General features: G+C 60.6%; 1 protein-coding gene across 6 annotated transcripts in view; it reads right to left on the bottom strand.

Moving 5' to 3' along the window:
• RRP1 (ribosomal RNA processing 1) overlaps positions 1-16,339 on the bottom strand; it is a 154,401-nt gene that overhangs the window by 121,813 nt on the left and 16,249 nt on the right. The window contains exon 13 of one of the 6 annotated variants that reach the window (XM_057306921.1): positions 219-416. The exons of 4 other annotated variants lie outside the window; for them this stretch is intronic. In XM_057306921.1, the coding sequence (XP_057162904.1) occupies positions 219-416 (198 nt within the window). Of the gene's footprint in view, positions 1-218; positions 417-15,443; positions 16,014-16,339 lie in introns of those variants that run through there. One more of the 6 variants, XM_026495904.4, reaches the window with a different exon arrangement.

The raw sequence follows: 16,339 nt of genomic DNA, 5'->3' as shown, positions 1-16,339 counted from the left end.
TCAGTGGAGTCACCACAGAGAGAAGGCCATGAAGCCTGCGTGGGCATGCCTCGTCCTCCCAGGGGTGAGGGGGCCCTCCAGACGGGGGACCACCAGGAGGCAGCCTGAGGGGAGGAAGCTTGAGTCGGAGGGGGCTGTGGGGGTCCTGAGCCCCTGGAGGGGCCTTTGGAGAGTACACAGGCCGGCCCTCGGGGACACCACCTTGCGTGGGTCCAGACCTGGGACAGAGGCTGCTGTGGGAAGGGGGGCGGTGTGCCAGGTGACATGGACGGAGCACGAGCTGACACAGGCCACAGCTGCACTGCCACCTTGCTGCCACGCTGGGCCCCGTGAGGCTGGTCCCAGACAGCGCTTCCGCCGGAACCTCGAGACGTCTCCCGTCTGTGGGTGGGAGGAGAGTCCAGGCCAGCCAGCAGCTGAGGACACGATACAAGTTTTCATCAACACCCCCAAGCGCCCAGGCTCCGGCTGTCTCGGGTGAGCCCTGAGGGACACCCCGAGCTGGCCCCGGGGGTGTGCAGTCCTGAAGGCCAAGCCCGAGACCCTGCACCTCCGGTCCCAGGCCGGAGCCTTTCATCAGCCTTCCTAGGTTCTCAAGGAGCCACCCGAGGGGCCGCATCACTTCACCCGGACGCGCTCCACACCCCAATGCTGGGTTGCGGCTCCTTTCTAGCCCACCCCCACCCGGGGCTTCCAGGCCCTTCCGCAGTGGCCACGCGTGAGCGGGAGCACTCCCGTACGTGGAGCCCCTTTCCGGAACTCCGCTAGATGTCTCAGCAGTCTGTTCTGACTCCACCTGAACGTCACTGTGACTGCACACACGCCCACTCCCGCTGACGTGTCTCCAGCAAAACCTCCTTTCTTGGGGGTTCTGTCCTGGGTGCTGGGACAGCCCTGAGAACTGCAGGCCCCAGGGAACCAGCAGGTGGCAGCTCTGTGGCCCCCCACCACATCGACCCCAACTTGGGTGACTTTTCGGGCCACCCCCGGGGAAACCCAAGGCAGAGCTGGTGGCTGCCCCTCAGCCCGGGCCACACATCTCTGGGTCACGGGGGCTGCAGGATACTGCCTCTAACGTGTGCCCTCGGGCAGGTGCAGCCGCTTCAGGCTCCTGTACAATGTGAGGAGGAGGGAGGGGCTCCCGTGCACGTGACGAAGGCTCCGCTTCCCTCGCAACGTAGGACCTCCCGGAGGCCCACCCACGCGTCCCTGGCCGGCCAGGGGCCAGCACCCGCTGACCACCAGGCTGACGGGGCCCTCGCCTGTGCTGGGCGTCAGCAGGATGGCTTCCCTGCAGGGCACCGGCCAGGTCTGCCGTCCTGGAATCTCTGACGGAACCTCACTGCAGGAAGGGACTGGCAGACGCCAGGCACAGGGACAGCAAGTGTCGGAGTCGGGGGAGAGGGCAAGCCACATTCACACGGCGGAGCCTCAGCATGCTGCCGGGAGACAGGGCCGTCCGGCTGCCACCTGCCGCCATGACAGGCGGGCAGGCCCGGTACAGGGAGGCCAGCTGTCCTGCACACACGTGCACTCGCGTACACACAGCACATTCCTTCTGCGCTTCAACCGTGTACGTGTTCCCACAGACCCACGGACCCAAGCAGAGTACGTACATGCATTTGTACAAGAGTCACGGTGCCCTCCAAACCATGGTCACCCTGTGAGGACCCTGGGACCACAGCCCTGTGTCTGCCAGGCCCCAGGATCCCCCAGGTAGAGGCCCTGATGCCGCCCACACCCTTGCTGGTCCCAAGGAGGATGTGTCCCAGGATGTTTGTGGCAGCACGGATGGGGTATGGGCAATCTGGGCCGTCCAGGCGGCTCTCCAGCGAGGGGAGGAGTGTGTGAACCCATGGGGGTTCCGCGTGGCTATAAGCCACGGACCAGACATACCTATGGCACACAGGCAATGGGACTCGACAGATGCCTCTGCACCCCAAGGACACAGCCAGCCAGGCCCGGCTGTGGGACACCCTGAGGCCAAGGGCCCAGGCTTCACGAGATAAACGGTAAGAAGAGCAGGATGGAGCTACCGCCCTAAGAGAAGCTACGCACTTTGAAGCTAACAGTCACGGAGCCAGTTTGGTGGTTCCCGGTAAGTTCCGCGGAGTCACCATGGAGCACAGGAACCCACTTGGTGAACACCAGATGAAGTGAGAGCTTTCCACATTCACAGCAGCGAGTGTCACCAACAGACAAAAGGACAAACACAGCTCGGTCCAGCCGCACGGTGTTGTGTCACTAGACCACGAGCAGGGGGGAAGCACTAACCCCGCCACGACGTGCGTGGGCTTCGAGGACACGACACTGCGTGAGAGAAGCCAGGCACAAAAGGCCACGGAGCGTGCGCTTCCATTTACAAGCATGTGCAACAGAGACAAGGCCGTGGAGACAGAGAGAGGATCGGGGATGCCAGGGGCTGGGGTGGGGGTGAGGGGCGAGCGCCGAAGGCTGAGGGTTCCTCTGGGATGATGGACACACTCGAACCAGACGCGATGACCATGCAGGCGAGTGCCCTCGGGGCCACTAATGGTGACTCGCGGGTGGTTTTCCCAGCGCAAGACGGTTTGAACTACTACGGGGTGACTACACCGCAGGCTCTAGGAGGCATGCTTGGGCGGTGACCCTATTCAAACACACAGGCGGTGATAACTGTACAGGTCAGGATGGTCGTTACTTGGTGGGTGGCACACGGGGGGCACTTCTGGGGGCTGCAGGGTGCTACGGACTGGGCTGGGGTCCCCTCGTGACCAGGCAGGAAGCCACATGCTGCCTTTGAGTAGTTTTCTCTACCTGGCTTCTGGGGCGGACAGACTCGAACACACACCCCATGTGACATCCCAAAGAGTCAGGTGCACAGCTACCATCTCGGCCACGACCGGGGTGCTGGTGCTGATGCTGACCGTGGGGGAAGAGGGGGTGAAAGTCCTCTCCAGGTCAGCTCTGGAAGAAGCGGGCTGCCAGGCAGGCTCCAACCCTCCTTCCGGACTCTGTCCCGGGGGCCCCCTCAGCCTGCATCCCCAGGAGAGCACCAGGAGCGTGCAAGGAGCACGGGTAAGTTAACTAGGGCCCGGCCCCAGTGCAAGACTACATTGCATGTAGATCTGGACTCTCTGTTTGCATAAACTAGAACAGGATGACGTACAGTTGAAATGATTTCAACTTCACAAAATAACCTAACAATCTACTTTGGTCTCACGTAAATGCTTGGCTTTTTAAACAACTCATTTCTAAATCCCTACAAGGTGATCTAAATCCCTATAAGGTGAAAATCATGAAAATAGGATTTTCACCTTCCCCCTTTTCACAGAGGTTCTCTGAAGAACCAGGTTGCCCGCTCCGTGGCGTTTCCCGCCTCGTGTCATGGAACACGTCCTTCTGTCCCCAGTGTCTGTGAACTGGTCCTAGCTCTGCAGGCTTAACCTGATTCGGGTCCTTCCCTCTCCCTCTTGGCAAGGTGCCCTCACACGCAGTGGTGCGTTCCTCCAGCAGGAGCCACATGCCTGCTTGTTTCTGTTCTGTGGGGGCAGCACCCCTGCTTTCATCACCTGGCTCCCTTCCCTCAGTCGGAGCTGCACGATGGAGCCCAGCCTTCCTTCCTCATTTACTCTTTCTCTGAAGAGTCACCCTCATCGCCTCTGGACCATCGTCCTGCAGGAGTGCATCCGGGAGCATCTGGATGGGAAAGGCAGGGTCGGGGTGTGGCTCCTGCCCTTCTTAATCATTTTCCAAAGGACAAACGGGGTCCCCAGCACCCTCCAAAAGTCCTCAGTGACGTGCTTCCTCCCACATCATGGCAAGACGCGCATCTGACAGCAGCTCGTGCCCTCATGACGCCCCCTCACTGATGGTCCGAGTGGTGGCCAGAGCCCGGCGCCACACTACCAACATGGCCGCCGTGACTGGAAGGACGCCACCGCCACCCTCGGCGCCAAAGCTCCCACGCGCACCTGCCCACGGGCGTGGCGGGACACAAATGGCGGGAGAGAGCGTGGGGTGGGCGGGGGCTGCACAGGGGAGGGGTGGGGACCATCCTGTCCGAGAGGGGAGCATTTGGCTTGCCCCACCTCTTCCTTTCTATCCTGACCCTGAGATGAAGCTAATTCCTGGTGACATTTCGTCTCCTGCTGTCTTTGCTCTGGGACACAGGGCTGTTCGGGGGGTTCGAATGCGGGGAGACCCACCCCCCTCCATCTGCCCCATGCACACAGACACTGCCCGGTGTTTTCCAATAAAAGGTTGAGGGGCACCTGGGTGGCTCAGTGGGCTAAGCGTCTGACGCTTGCTTTCAGCTCAAGGCATGATCTCAGGGTTGTGGGATCGAGCCCTGGGTCAGGCTCTGTGCTCAGCGGGGAGTCTGCTTGGGATTCTCTCTCTCCCTCTGCCCCTCCCCCGCTTCAGGCACACATGCTCTCACTCTAAAAAGGAAAAAGAATTGTTGAGCTTTGCAGAGAGCAAACCATGGCGCGAGTTATGTAAGCTGTGTTGTGGTTTGGGGACACAGAGTTTCACAAAATAAACTGCCTTCCATTCTATGTTAGAATCTGCAAGTGTCCATCTGGTCACTGTTAGAGGAAAACAACCCCAGAAGGACGCTGAGAAATACATTAGTATTTTCATGGTCACTGCCATGGCAGAAGGCACTTTAGGGCTCATGAAATAACTCTCGGTCTGCAGACCTCTGGGCACGCTCCTCAGACCTCAGTGCCTGCTGGGGACTGAACTGTGTGCCCCCTGAATCCACAGGCCCGAGTCCTGACCCCCAGCACTTCAGAATGCGACTGCACTTGGAGGTAGGGGTGATTCAGTTACAACAAGGTCATAGGGTGGGTTTCGCCCCGATCTGACCGGCGTCCCCATGAGAAGAAGGGATGGGAACACAGACACACAGAGGGACGGACACATGAGGACGCAGAAGACGGTGTCCACGCGCCCAGGCGAGGTCTCAGGAGGAGCCGGCCCCACCCACGGTGGACCTCCGGCCTCCAGCCCGCAGCCCGCAGCCCTGGGGGAAAGCACACTGCTGCTGTTGGAGCCTGGGTCTGTGCGTTGCTTACGACAGCCCAAGCAGACGGACATGTTCCTCCCTGCCAGCTGCCCCAAACATCTGCTTGGCTCCCGGTTCTGCCCCCTCCAGTCCTTGTGCAAAGGTGACCTCCCCGGACCACCCCTCGCCGGCCACACCCGACCCCTCGCCCGCTCTATGTTCCCCAAACCCCAGCTCTTCCTGCACTGGAACGGGAGTCCCCAGACAGTGGAGCCCAGCGCATGGCAGGCCCTCCGTGGAAGCACGGACGGGGACTCCACCCCCCGGGAGGGCCCACAGCACAGCCGGCGTGGAGCTCCCGTCCCAGGGCACAGAGGACCTCCGCCTGGGCTAACACTCGGCTATCGCCGGCCCAAGATCCTTCGTGATTTTAAAGAGAGACCCCGTAAGTTACTTTTGCACAGGGCCCCACAAATCCTGCAGGCGGTACTGCCTCTGGGATCCCCACCCCGTTCCAGATACGGGCCCCACACTATGAACATTCTCACCAAGGTCTTACCCCACTTCACGGCCAGCAACTGATTCCAGAGAGGGGTGAGGGGACCCAGCCTTGGGATGGGCCCGGCTCTGTGGCTCACTGGTGCTCCGGTGCTCTGGGGTGCCAGGCAGAAGCTGTGCCAGCCAAGCCCATGTCCCGGCTACTCCTCACTGCCCTCCTCACTGCCCTCCCACCTTCTGGGGGCAGCGGGATGAGAATCCCCAACTCAGGCTCTGCTTCCAAGAGCGACCTCACTGATGATTGCCCCAACCCGCTGCAGGCCAATGCCGGGGCCACGTCCACCCTGGGCTGCAGGCTTCGGCCCCAGTTCATAAAGACAGCGGGACCCTCCCACAGAAACCAGAAACTTGGGCAGGGCCGCTGGACGCCTCGCCACTCGTCACAGGTCCCAGTCCTGACTGGAAGCTGGCCTCCAGCTGAGAGCAGCTCCCGGTTCCTCCCCTCCCAGGACTCCTCAGAAGCCCCAGAGAACGCCAGCCTCCAGCTCCTTTAGAGACACACGCAGGTGCCTCGAGCAGACCAGAGAACCGGCGGGAGTCCTGGGGCTGGGAGCCTGTCAGCACCGTGCAGCCAGGCATCAGGCACGCTTCCGCTCGTCAGCCGCCCTGCTTACGACTCCTCAACTTTGTCAGGCGTTCACCCTAAGTAAAGGGAAAGACTTTGCTTCCTGCTTTGAAACCTCATGTCGGGGAGACTGGACTGGACGAGCCGCCCCATCCGGTACCTCCTGTTCACATGTCGAGGGCCAGGAAGTTTCGTAAGAGGGCCTGGGTGGGCCAGATAGTCCAGAGACAGTGTCTCCAAGCCAGCAAGCGAGAGCCAGCAGAGCCCCAGCACTGCCACTTGGTGAAGGGACAGCAGCCACACGGGGCTGAGCAGGGAAAGGGACCTGACCAGCAGTGACCTCAGCTGAGGCCTTCACCACTTCCAGAATTCCCCCAGGTGAGGGCCAGTGAATCCCCTCTCCTGTTTCAGCCAGCATGAGTCTGGCTTCAGTAGACACATTCTGAATCAACATGTCCCTTCTGAAACCCAAGCACATCACCAATTCACGTCAAGGCAGAACATATTACATAAATAATTATGAAATGAAAAGAGCGCAATGACATCCAGCAAGCTGCCACAGACACGGGGCTGGGAAGCAGAGGGTAGGGCTGTCGCACCCCCCAGAAGCCCCCACACGACACAAATTCAGGGACCCCCAAGGCCCAATCCACCCAACACTGAAACAGCCGAGTCTGCTTCCTGCCCAGGAAGGATCTGGAAGACAGGGTTCAGGGACAGTCTGAATGAGGCACCATTCAGACTGGTGCAGAGCAAAGGGGCTCTGAGAAAAGGCATCAAGTCCGGGCTGATCTGGAAGCCCCGTTTCCTTGGGAACACAGGGCTGAGAGAGGCAAAGGCCTGCCCTGGGGGGCAGGGGGCCCTCGGGAGCAGAGCTGTGGGTGTGCAGGGCTCAGGCCTCAGCAGGGAGAATGGGCGGGGGTGGCTCCTCCGTGTCTCGGTGACCCGGAGCCTTCAGGCAGGACAGGGCCTTCTGTTCCTCAGCAGGAGGGCCGCCAAGAGCGACATGACTAGACAGTCCTCCCCCACCCTCCCTCCCAGGGTGCAAGGGCAGACACACCCCAGGGCAAGGCCCATGCCTCTCAAGTGCCACGAAGAAAATGGGGTTCTGTGGTGTGCCTGAGGGATGAGCCAACCTGAGGACTGCTGGCTCAGCCCCTGGGAGTGGTCCGGCCCCCCAGCATGGAAGGCAGGTTCCACTCCCCAGAAAGCTAAGCTCAAAGTCCGTGGTGGGAAAGGAGCCCACCCAGAAACTAACTCACCACAGGAACAGACAGGGCCAGCCATAGGCACTCAGTTACACGCTCGTCTCCCGTCCCCCAGGTGGCCCAGGCACCATGTGTCAGGAGCTCCTAGGGCTCCCTGACACACTGAGGGCTGGTGACCCCGAGCTCAGTCAACCCTGTCCCCGGACACAGGGAGCTCTGCGTTGCAGGGTGAGGACACACAGAGAAACACAGATGGTGGGGCGGGGCGACTGGGCTGTGGACAAGGTGGGGTGATAAGGTGACCAAGAATGCCCCCTCCCCGCCCCCTGCCCTGTTGCCCAGAGCCACAACCCCTGGACCCTGGCCAGGGAAATCTGCAGCTCTGCCAGGCAAGGCGGAGCAGCTGGGATGTCCAGGGACTTTGGGGCCACTTTCTGGCTTAGTCAGTCCTAACTGACCCCCCCGCAACATTCCAGTGTTTTTGTTCCCTTTCACTCTGGCAAACCTCCCAGAGCAGGGCATTTTCCAGGAGCAGGAAAGGAACGGGGCCAAGCTCCAAAGTGTAAGACTCGGGAGAGAGAAGGCCAGGACATGGGGGATCGTGGGGGGCAGGGTGCTCAGTCAGCCCCAGTGGGTGGGCCTGTCCTAATCAGGCAGCCTGGCGTGCAGAGAAGAGGACGCAGGGGTGGATGGGACCACAGTGGCTTTGGGCACCCAGCTGGGAGCTGTAGACAGCCAGCAAGAACAGAGGCCTCAGGCCCCCAGCTGCCAAGAACCGAATTCTGCCGGCAGCCAGTGAGCTGGGACGGGGACCCCGCGCCTCACCTCAAAGTCAGCCCGTGAGACCCTGAGCAGGAAACCGGGGGGCCGCGCCCTGGAGCCCAACCTCAGCAGTGCTGGTCCCGATCCCGCGTGTGCAGGACTGAATGAGCGTTTACGGAGAAAAGCAGAGAGACCACAGGGAGGGGCAGTGAGCCAGGCTGCTGGGGGCTCAGGACACCCCAAGATCCAGGGCACCACCAGGGAGCATGGGCCACTGCAAAGAACCAAATGCCACGGCACAGGTTCCTAAGTGAGGCGAGGACACGTGCGGAAGAGAGGAGGTGTCCACAGTGCCCTCCCAGTGGGCGGGAACGCAGCACGGCCACCCAGGGCCCCCCTCAAACTATGCAAAGGAGCCGAGGCACGCAGGCAGGCTGGGTGCACCATCTGCTGGCCGCTGACATGCCCCTCAGGCTGACTCGCCTTTCTTCCCGTCCTGTGCATGGCTTGACAAACACATCAGGCATCCCCAGTTGTGCAAAGGAGCAGCGGGGGCAGGAGTTGTGACACACTGGCAAACCCTACAGTTCAGGTGCTCCACCACCCCACCCTGGGAAAGGAGGGCAGGGGTAAGGCTTGTCCCCCACAGCTTTCTGCCTGGGGCTCTACCCACAGTCCTGCGTTTCCAGAAATGGGGTGCTGGCAGCAGTAGGGTCACCCCCATGGAGCCATCAGAGATCCCACCCAAATGCAGACAAGGCGGTCAGGGACGCACCCGAGGAGGGACCAGGGCACCTTTCCCGCTGCCCGCCTCAGACAGGAGGGCACTGGCTACGTGAGCACCCACACCCACCACCCCCAAACCTGCCTTCCCACAGGTCCTGGGGGCCACACTTCTCCTTTGCCTGCACTGCCAGCCTCTGGCCCTACGAATCCAGAGACTTCCGAGGGGTAGGCAGGGCTACAAGCCTTGGGACAGCAGCCCCACAGATCTGTCCAGGCCCCCCGCCAAGTGTGTAGGGCCGCCCGCCCTCACGCCCCACCTTTGAGGTCTGCAGTGCCAGCCAAGGGGGTCCCAGGGCAGGGACACAGCTTCCTCCTGGGGCCTGTTTCCCAGCCATCGGCACTAAGAAGTCCGCAGGCTCCAGGAGAGAGAAAAGCGTGGACTACAGTGCCTGGAGCTCTGCCAGCCACCCCTGGAGGGAGGGGCCCATGCAGCTGAGGCGGCGGCCCCGGGGCCCTGAGGCCCCTCAGAAAGGAAGCCCCCACGTTGGCGTCACCTGTGGGGCCAGCCAGGCCGGAGGTGAGAAGCCAGGCTCGAAGGACCCCAACCCGTGTGCAGCCTGGTGCCTGGAGGACAAGATAGGCTATTGGGCCGACCCGGCTGGATGAGGATCCATGCCACCATCCCCATCGGACAGACCCAGAGCCCTGTTCACCCACCCGGGGCACAGGGGACAGCGCCAAGGCCACAGCTGCTGGGTCTATCCCTGAGAGGCATCTTTGGGGCTGCACTCAAGGAAAAGAACAAGATGGGGCTTTAGCCACTGGCCAAAGGGAGAGGTGGGACAGCACTCCTGATGACCTGGCCACAAGGGACTAGAGCTACCCATCCAAGGACCAAGGGCACCCCCAGAGGCAGCTGATGAGACTACATCCGGTCCCCATGGCAGGTCCCGGAGGGACTGGAGGGGATGAGGGAGAGGACGTGGGGAGAAGCGGGGGAAGGTGACATCCCCAGGGGCCATCCAAGGGGGCTGGGCTGCCCTCCCTGGACCTCCACCCTGCTCTTCACCCACACAAGGATGGAGGGCTCCATGCAAACAAGGCTATTCCACGGAGGATGCTGCCATGGGGGAGGATGCCGTGGAGAGAGGACACCATGGGGCGATAACACATGAGGGGACAGGTTACTTTACAGATAGAATTGCCACGGTTCTTCACCGTCTCTTCCGCAAAGGGAGGGCGACGGACAGGATGAAAACAAGTACATGGGTGTACAGAAAGGAGACGACAGGACTGGTAGGTAGGTAAGTGGGGACGACAGGTAGTTAGACGTACGTAGGTAAGTAGGAAGCTCAAGAGGTGGACAGACGGAGACGTGAGTGTGCCTTTGCACACGTGTCCATGTGCAACCCCGCAGGAACAGAGCCATCTGTGGTGCAACCTCAGAGTGGACACGTCCGGCTGATCGGCAACTCAGAGCAAAGAAAACTCCACTCGGAGAGGGACGTGCCATGGCAGCCGCCAGCGCGCCATGAGCCTGGGCTTCGGGGGGAGTCTCGGGACGCCCGGGAACGGCTGCTGTGGGGAGACAAGGCACCGCCTGACACAGCTCCCTCCAGCCAAATCCGGTCTGGGAAATAAAAGCCCAGCTTACAAGCTAAGTGGCCCCTTTCAGTAGAGTTTCCAAGCCTGCCCACTGCTGGGGTCAGCTGGCTGGCGCGTTCTCTTCACAGTAGAAAGGTCATTTGAGGAAACATTCCCATCTGGGATTTAACTGGCTCTTACAGGCTGCAGGCTGGGACCTGGAACCTCAGTCCTTCCCACACTGATGGGGGAGGGGGGCGGGCAGCACGTGGATGCCCTGAGGCCCTCCTCTTTCTTCTGCGGGGTACGTGCCACAGGATGGGGCCTCCCCTGTATCCGCCCCTCAGCCCACCCAGCTGTCCATCAACCACCACAGTCGGGTCCTCTCTCTGCATCCTGCCACCCATTTGGGGAACTTCTGGGCTGAGGATGAGGACAGTCCTTTGCTGCCAGGTCCCCCAGTGATTAAGAGGCTATTTTTATAAGGCTGAGTGTGAAAAGGCTGGAACTACCCAAGCCATCAGTCAGAGAGTGTCCCAACCTGGGGCTCCTGGCAGGACTGTCCCCAAGTCCACCCTCTATCCTACTACCAAACGGACAGGTGCAAAACCGCCCTGGCCGGTCACTCCCCTGCGTGAACCTTCAGCACACCGGCCCCGCCTCACCTGCTGGCCCTCACCTCCAACAAGACCCCCTCCCTTGTCTCCCTGATGTCTCTTTGGCCTGGGCAAAAGCTGCCCCCTGCCTTGCCCCCGGGCCTGACTCCCTCCTGGTCATGGCTAAAATGGAAGGGAGTTCCAGGTCACAGTAGTGCTTGATGAGAAGCCAACTCAGAGGATCCCCGGGCTGACACGAGCCCTCTGGTGATTCAAGGCTGCATTGTCCTTGTCCCCTCTCAGCAAGCCAAGGTCAAGGCTTGAACTCGGGTGACCCAGGGTTGGTGGCCGAGAGCCCACGGCACAGGGGCAGTCTCTGGGCACCAGGACGCAGGCTCCAGTCCCGCCTCTGTGTGCTAACACAGAGGTGGCACTGGGGTCCCCAGATGCCCCCTACATAACCGCTGAACTCCAGAGCTCATGTGTCCAGGAGAAGCCCTGAAACAGAGCTAGTAATAACCACAGAGCTGTGCATCACGTTTACTACTGGGATTTCTCAAGTCACTTCAGACACAAGCCTTATTTGTTCTAGACCTTTTAGTTGTTCAAGAAAACGATCAATTAACCCATTAGTCTTGTGATCAGTAACCCACCACCACCCCACAGTGGGGGCTCCTGCTGGTCCAAAGGCTTCACACAGGCTTTCTCCCCAAGCTAAAGGAGGCCCCCGGGATTCAGCTTCTTTTGGGGATGAGTGAAAATGTCCTAACTGGGCTGTGGCAACAGGCCCACAGAGGACCCCTGAACCACGTGCTTTAAATGGGTGAACCGAACAGCCTATAAAGCACGTGTCGCTAAAGCTGTTTCAGCACAAGACAAAAGGACCCCAGAAGACCCTCACCCAAGCCAGCCCCTCCTGAGCCGGGCAGGGCTGTGCCCTCCACCACATCAGCGCCCCATGGGGAAGCAGCTGGTCCCAGGGCTGAGGACTCTTACCGTAACGAAGGTGGCAGACGGCGGGCGCTCCCCACCAAGAAGCCGGCCTGGCGTCTCCCACTGGCCCATTAAAACGTGGCGATTAACACAAGTGACAGTAACGGATTATAACCCACTGGATAAAACCAGAAACCACAAGTCACCAACGCAAGTCACTCCAGGAGTAAATGGAGAGTTTGAGGAGAAACCAGGTACTGGGGCTCCAGAGCCCCTCACCACATACGCCGTCAACCACCAAGGGAAGGGGCCACAGTCACAACTGCCCTCCGTCCCAGGGCCAGTGGGACGCCGAGGCTCAGGCAGGACACAGAACCAGCACTGCTTCTGACTCCTGCTGAGAGCCATCACCTGAGTCTAGACGAGAGGAGCCATAACGCCCACGGTGGGGACGACATCCAAGATGGCCAGCCCAAGACCCACCCGGCATCCGGGTCCTGGATGTGAGGCAAAGAGGGAGGATCCAGTTCCAGGGGCTGAAGAGCCAGGAGAGTCCGATGCAGGCGACTCTGGGTTGGGGTCCCGGGGCCGCAGAGCGTCACTGCACAGACCAGAGGGCTGGGTGGCACTGAGCTGCCCATGCTAATTCTGACTCGATGGCTGTGCCGTGGTGGAGAGACTGCTTGTTGTAGAAAATGTACCCTACGTTATTCCCAGTGATGGGCATCAGATTAGCACATAACTCCCAAATGGTTCGGGTCAAAAAATACACCGTATTTATAACTCCTCTAAGTTTTTGGTTGTTTGGGGGGAAAAAGCCACATAATCCTCAGTGCAGCCATGTTATTCCCATTCTACAGGTAGTTAAGTGAAGGCTCAGAGTGGTTGTCACCTGCCCAGCATCACACAGGTAGAATGGCTGAGCCAGTCTCCTGGAAGTCACCTCCTGGGGCCTGTCAGCCAGGTCCACGAGGGACCAGTCAGGGGCGGGGGGCCCGGCCCAGCGTTGTGCACCCCTGCGCAGAGGCCGGACGAGCTCTCCACGGCCACGAGCAGACAGCACTCTCGGTCCATCAGTCTGCTTGGACCAGCTGCACCGCTATGGCGACAAAGGCATGCTACAGGCTCACGGGTTAAGTGGCACAGGGAGCCCTCGCCTGAAGCCACACCCCCACCCCAAGGTGGGAACCGTCTGCTACCGCAGTCACCCGCCGTCCGACCCCGCATTCTGTGCCTGGTCCATACCTGGGGAGGGAGGGCGCGTCTGCACACGAGCCTGCACGCGGGGGTCTGCAGCGGCACCACTCCCAGGAGCCCAAACGTGGGGAAGCGCCCCCGGACAGGCAGATAAACCGGTGGTACGGGCGCCCCTGCTTTGTCAAAGTTCGCGTTACGCCACTTCACTCTTGGGAATCACCTACGTCACTACCTGTTTTTGCTGATCTGAATATTTCCACTTTTAGGGGGAAAAAGGAGAAAAGCAACAACAGCGTCCAGCGGTGAGTTTGCACTGAGCTGCCGTGGAGGCGGCGGCTTGCACCCGAGCCGCGAGCCCGGCCCCCCACCTCCTGCCCCATGAACCACCCGCACATCTCAGGCTCCAGCCTCCAGGGCTCGGAACTGCGTCCCTGAGCATCTGAGCTTGATCTCAACCAATTCTGTGCACCCGTTAACTGAACATGTCCTGGGGATCAAAAAGCTAAAATAGATGATTTTCGGGATCTGGGAACGCTCAAGTTTTCCCTGTCAACTAACGGTATCAGCTCCTTCACTGCAGGTCATCTTGGCTTACGGAGGGCTTCACAGGAGCGCGGTGCCTTCGGATGGGGGGGCAGGGGGGCCTGAGTATGCACACAAGAGTACCACTCAGCCACACGGGGAATGAAATCCTGATGTGCACGACGAACACGGATGAACACTGGAAACGCGCTACGTGAGGGAAGCTGCCCTAGGAAGACCCACGTGGTGGGATTCCACCTACATGAGCGCCCAGAACTGGGCCGTCTGCACAGACGCAAAGTGGGTTAGTGTCGGGCAGGGTCAGGGGCCAGGAGGGAACAGCTCCAGGACGGCAGTCTCCTTCAGGATGCAATGCTAGAACGCGGAATCTGGCGACGGCTACACAGCTCTGATGTACTGAGAACCGTGGACCTGTTTCGCGTGACACAGAGGACTTGTGAGGTGCATGAACAACAGCTCAGTAAAATGGCTTTAGAAAAAGAACACACGGGGAAATAAACACAACATCCACTCCTGGACACAGGCTCTCCTGGGCGCAAGGGCTGGCGGTCACCCTCCATTGCCTCTTGAGGTTTCTCTGCTCCGCCCAAGGAGAGCGCTTGCTGACGGGGGGACACTGCCAGTCAGACATAGGGGCGGCCACAAGCCGTCCCAGCCTGCCAGCGTGCCAAGTCACGGTGTCCACACAGCACGCTAGATGAGGGAAGGACCACAGCGTGGCCTGAGAATGGCCTAGAAACCAGTGCTCGGGAAGCCACACTCTGGTTTGAGGACGGCAATCAGGTAGGACTTCTGTTTTTTCAGAAACTTCTACAGTGTGCTTGTTTCTTTAATTTTTGACCAAAAAAATTTCAACCAAGACAATAAAGCATCCCCTGTCCCCGCCACACACAAAATGGCAGGAACAGCAGTGGGACCCCGGGCCTGGGGCACCAGTGGCAAAGACAGGGGGGCTCAGGAGTGTCCGCCAGGCCGCCTGCCTGGGAGCCTTACCAAGCTCGGCCCACCAGCTGTGCTGGGCCTGCCAGTCCTGCCAAGCCACTTTGGAGAACGGGAACTGTGACCTCCAGGAGAGGAGTACCTCCACCCCCAAGCCCTAGCCAGCCCCAGCAGCCCCCGCCTCTGTCCACCCAGCTGAACTGACGGAAAGGAGGTCACCGAGTGCCACCTGCCCCAGCGTGCCACAAGGCATCAGGAACGAGGGTTCAGCTGAAGCCTGGATGGGCTCACCCACACACCTTGGCCCAGCAGTGACCGGGCTGGCTGACCCAGACGGCACCCACCTGCCACCTGTGCAGCCCTGACCACCCACCCGGAAGGCACCAGGAACCCACACCTACAGTTCTTCTAATCTGCACTCTCGGGCCAGCGCTCTGCTCAGGGTCCAGCAAACGTGCAGCTGCCTCGGGCCATCCCGGACGAGCAGCAGGGCTGACGGAGTTAGAGGCACTGAGGGGAGACGTGAGGGGCACAGTGGGGCTGCCCACTGGGGTCTCTGCTCTAAGTCACACAAGCCGACCTCCCTGCCTCGTGCACGTCAACCAGGAACCATGCGGTAGACACAACGAACAGGTTCACAGTCAGCTCCAAAAGCAGTTTATGAAGAGCACACCCAGACGACCACAGCTAACTCCTGTCACCCTCTCCCGAATTTTGAGATGTGAATAAACACTTTTTCCTACACAGTGGCTGTAAGATATAGACACTACTCAGGAACCAGCACCTGTCAATTCACACCGCTGGAAATCCTCCAGCATCGACGCACCAGAAGCAGGACCTCGTTCTTAAGAACTACACAGCGTTTTATTCACAGACATCCCCCGTGTGTGGCCAGTCCCCGGCCCAGGGAGGGCTGTCTGCCAGGCAGTGCGGGTTCTCAGGGGGCTTCCTGGCCCGACCAAGGTCAGCATGGCATCCACGCTCTCTGGGGCACAGGCACTGAGCAAGGGGCCTGACCCTCTGTCAACACGGTACATCAGGGAGCCAGGGTGTCCGTGTCCACAGTCTTGAGAGCAGGGCCCTAGGGTCCTGTTCCCCAGTTCAACTCGGCACAAAACGGAGGAGCCACGGGGAAGGCGCCTCCCTGCATGTGCTGGGCCTGTGGGGTCACTTCCGGCGCTGTGGCGGCCGCTGCTTGCTCTGAGGCTCCTGGCAACCGGCCACCTTCACTCTGGCCCCCGCCCGAAGCTGCCGCCTCTTCTTTCGAGCCCCTCTCCCACCTGGGCCCCTGGGCTGCTCCTGGGGCCCAGTGGGCTCAGGCCCAGGGCCCCGCCGCCGCCGCGGCCGCCTCCTTATCCTCCTCTCAGATCCGGAGCTCGGGTCTGGACGTGAGTCCTCCTTCCCGCCTTTCCCTAAAACAGCAAGGCCACGTGACCGAGGCACCGTGAGGGCCTGGTTACCCCACTTCCATTCTGACTGAAGATGCTGGCTCCAGGGCCGCACAAAGGGCACACAAGAGAACCCGACAGCCTCAGGAGCAGACCCGCCACAGCCAACCAGAGGGTCCTGCCAGTGTGGAGTCACGTTCCACGGCCATCCACATTATAATAATGTGAGACAATGCTGGCTCCTGGCCGGGCAGGATGACCAGAGGCAGGCCTTCAGGAAAACCAGCAGGCAGGCAGACTCAGGAGAAAGAAGGCTGCAAAGGTGTGACTCGGGGGGTGGGCAGGCTCCA

The sequence above is a fragment of the Ursus arctos genome, unplaced genomic scaffold, assembly GCF_023065955.2.
Source record: "Ursus arctos isolate Adak ecotype North America unplaced genomic scaffold, UrsArc2.0 scaffold_4, whole genome shotgun sequence".
Lineage (NCBI taxonomy): Eukaryota > Metazoa > Chordata > Mammalia > Carnivora > Ursidae > Ursus > Ursus arctos.
Note: the sequence above shows the minus strand (reverse complement) of the source record. Positions and strands in the feature narration are given on the sequence as shown.